At 59.6% G+C, this 3,501-nt stretch overlaps 1 protein-coding gene across 1 annotated transcript in view; it reads right to left on the bottom strand.

Annotated features, from left to right (window-relative positions):
• Positions 1 to 1,930: 1,930 nt before the first annotated feature.
• The window catches only part of UBL4A (ubiquitin like 4A), a 5,186-nt gene continuing 3,615 nt past the window's right edge, over positions 1,931 to 3,501 (bottom strand). The window contains exons 2-4 of the mRNA XM_042783172.1: positions 3,189 to 3,294; positions 2,148 to 2,374; positions 1,931 to 2,041 (exon numbers count right to left, since the gene is read on the bottom strand). Coding sequence (XP_042639106.1) covers positions 1,931 to 2,041; positions 2,148 to 2,374; positions 3,189 to 3,294 — 444 coding nt within the window. The remainder of the gene's footprint in view (positions 2,042 to 2,147; positions 2,375 to 3,188; positions 3,295 to 3,501) is intronic.

The following is a 3,501-nucleotide window of genomic DNA, read 5'->3' as shown; positions in this document are numbered from 1 at the left end:
CCCTCCTACAGACGTTGGGAAAGCTACCTTCCCATGTCCGGCTGGGCATCTCCTTGCTACCTGGCTGCCTGAAGCAACTCAGGTCTGTCTGTTCACCTGGCAAACGGGTGTTGCAAGAACCTGTCTGCAGGTCGGGCAGCGGCTTGGAGAACGTGCCAAAGGCCCTGAGGCAGTTCCACCTGCCTCCGCCTCAGCCTCCCTCCGTCTCCGAGGGGCTTGTCCTCTTTCAGTCTGAAACACACCTGTGTGCCACTCCTGGTGCGGGAGACTGCTGTTTGGGACCACCTCGCATCTTCTGCCCTCACTCAGGACCCCTTGTGAAGGCCATGAGGTTCTGGGGGATAAGCCCTGAAGGGGAGCCCGTCCTGCCCTGCTCTTGACACAGTGCAGGCCCGTTCCGCCCATCGAGACCAGAGGGCTTGTTTGCCGGAGTCATCCGAGAAGCTCCAGGGACAGAAAATGCCCTCGGGTTCCGTGGCAGGTGTACCCAGCCACCTTTGCTCATGAAACGGGCGGCCTAAGGGGAAGTGGGCATCACAGGACGCCAAGGAGAGGCAGGGAGAGAGAGGGTATTGGGCGAAGCAGCTCATTGCTGCAATACCCTTGGACTTTCTTCACCTTTATCGTTAAACTCATTCTTTGGATCCAAAGGTGGCCCAGCTAATACAGTTCCCTTGGGATAAAAATCAAAACCTCCATCACTTTCATGTTATTTAACATTTTCAAGTCAATTTGCTGCCTAACACGAGATGACAGCAAGCCCTGGCCCGTTCTCATGAGCGACTGGGCCACAGATACCCTGCCCTTTCTGATCCCAGCCCTCGCGTGGTCCAGGGCCTTTGATCTGGTCTTCATAGCGCCCCCACACACTTGGGCCTGGGGCAAGGGGTTCTCACCTTCCGCTAGAGGAGCAGGGAGCCAGGGGTGGCCCGGGGAGGGACAGGGGCTGGAGCAGGGCGGGCTGTGTACGTGGTTCCTACCGGCCTCTACTGCCCGCCCTGCATTCTCAAAGCATCAGTGCTCAGATGGCCTCCTGCACCCCGGTCAGGACAGGGCGAAGGAGGGAGGTATTGATGTGCCCAGCGCCTGCTTCTGCACCCGTCAGAGGAGGAGGGATGTGGAAAGGGAGGCTAGTGCAGGACACAAGCAAGTCACCTGTCACCCCTCATGGCCAAGAATCACCCCCTTCCAGGAGGGGGCAGAGAACTGTGACATGACAGGTCAGGACACACTGTGGTCCACGCTCGGCCATCGCTTCCCTTCTGGCCTGCTTGTTTGTCAGACCCACTGCTGGCTGGGGTGAGGGTGAAGGAAGATGGCCTCAGGTGGGAGGTGTGGCCCTCCCTGGGCAGAGCCAATGGCTGGGGACTGGCATGGCATGTGCCCCAGGTCACATCAAAGAGCTGGGCAAATTTCACCCCCAACTCCCTGGCCCCTGACCTAGTTTCCCTTCATCAGAGCATACTGGTGCAGTAGCCCTCAGGACCCCAGGGCTGGCTGTTACATGCCAGACTGTGTGTCACATGGCCACCTCTGGAAATTAGTAGAGGCTGGACCTGCCTGAGGGCAGGTGGGAGGACAGGGCCCCAGAGATCAGGTCTGCCCTTGTGGGGGGCGCAGGGATTGGTGGAGGATTTCTGCCCAGTGGGCTACCCGTGCAATACCACAGCCCCTGGAGGCCTTTCAGACGAGCTTGCTCCTTTTCACCCTGGAGCACTTCTAGAAGGTGGCAGGACTCCAACTGTGTCCCACCCGCACTTCATTGCCATGAGCTTCTGTTGCCTCACACTTGTGAGGGGCTGCCGAGGGGCCCAGGCCCAGTGCTTTGACAGTGACTGCGCCTAGCTAGAGCCAGTACCAGCCAGGTAGCACCACTTTTATTATTCTGAATGGCACATACGGCCACACCTCCTCCCACAGGCCAACAATCCTATTTGGAGAGACCCTTCTCTGAAGCCTCGGTCACTTCAGGATGCAGGAAGCGGCCAGCCAAGCGTTCAATGTCATCCATGGTCAGGCGGCTCAAGGACCTCTCATACTCCTGAGGAGAGAGGACCAGGAGGATTTGGGGGGTGCCAGTCAGCAGGGGCTGGAGCAGGGGACCGCGCGGGCAGAGGAGGGGTAGGCTGACAGGGCTACGTTCTCACCCGCTGGAGTTGTTCCTGCACCCTGTTGGCATCTGCCGCACTGAAGTGTCGGCCCAGAACTTTAGCGATCACCTGCCAAGTCTCTGAGGGTGGGGCCAGGGCCCGGGGCTGGGCCTCTGCCTGTCTTCGGCCAGTGCCTTGTTCCAGTAACACCTTCTCCAGAGGCTTGACCACTAGGTTGAGTTTGGAATTGGGGCCAATGCTATAATCTGAGAGCCGTTTCCCATCTACCAAGGAGAAAGTGATGGAGTTCGTTACCCCAGCCAGCCGTGGAGGTGGCTGCCCAAGTGGTGGTTATATTTGTGTGTCAGCTTGGCTGGGCCTGGTTGAGTGGCTGGGCAGCTGGATGTAGTATTTCCCATGATGAGACTGGTTATCAACTCCATGGTGGAACGTACTGTGAGCAGCTGAGTAGCTGCGCTAGGGATGTGGTCTGCTTCCTGCATATAAGGAGAAGCCTTGGAGAATGGTCTCTAGCTTATGGCGCGCTTGGACCCTGCATGTAGCCGTGTCATTGTTCAGCAGCCTGCCATGCTCTGCCAACCATGGCACTTTGAGTGGACTTGAATTAATGGCCTGCCGTGTGGTTTGGTAACATCGGGACTGTGCCTTTTTACTTGTCAACCTTGGGGCTTCTCAGCCTCAGCTGCCAGCAGCTGTCTGAGTGAAAAAAACGTCTCTCGCTCCAGTGGGCTGGGAGCAGGAGGCAGAGCTGGACCCCAAGGTCGAGGGGCTTTCACCCAGCCCCTAGAGCCTGGCACTTTGAACTTGGACTTCTAGCCTCCCGAACTGTAAGAGAATAAACTCCTGTTTGTTAAGGCCATCCCATTGGTGGTATATTCCTGTCAGAGCGGCCCCAGGGAACCAGAACACCCGGGAAGTGAGCCCAAGCAATGGCACTGCAGCCAGCTTGCTGCCAGGTGTCATCTCCCTTGGTGCGGGAAGTCTCACTGTGGAGCGTCACGCTCCGACCAGTCTCGGTCTCGACACCCCGCCCTGCCTTCCTGCGGGGCTCCCCGGGCGGCTCCGCACCCCCGGTACCTGCCAGGGCTTTGCCCTTGAACAGCAGCCGCTGCTGGCGCACGGGGACGTTCAGCTGTTCGGAGACCAGAAGCTTCAGCGAGGACACCATCTCGTCCTCTGACACCTGAAGGGGCCGAGGGTGGGAGGCGGGGGTGAAGGCCGCAGTCCGCGGGGCTGCGAAGCCCTCGCAGGCCCTCCTGGGGTCAGCTCTCCAGGCCTCCCCGCCCCGGCTGGTGGACCCGCCCGATTCCCTCCCCGGGCTGGCGCCGTTCCTGGTCTTCGCTCCTGGAGGGGGTGAGTGCGCTAGCGGGGCAGAGTGGCCCGGGCCTGG

The sequence above is a fragment of the Orycteropus afer genome, unplaced genomic scaffold (genome assembly GCF_000298275.1).
Source record: "Orycteropus afer afer isolate SDZICR_OR568_19922 unplaced genomic scaffold, OryAfe1.0 scaffold00713, whole genome shotgun sequence".
NCBI lineage: Eukaryota > Metazoa > Chordata > Mammalia > Tubulidentata > Orycteropodidae > Orycteropus > Orycteropus afer.
This window is presented reverse-complemented; position numbering and strand designations above follow the sequence as displayed.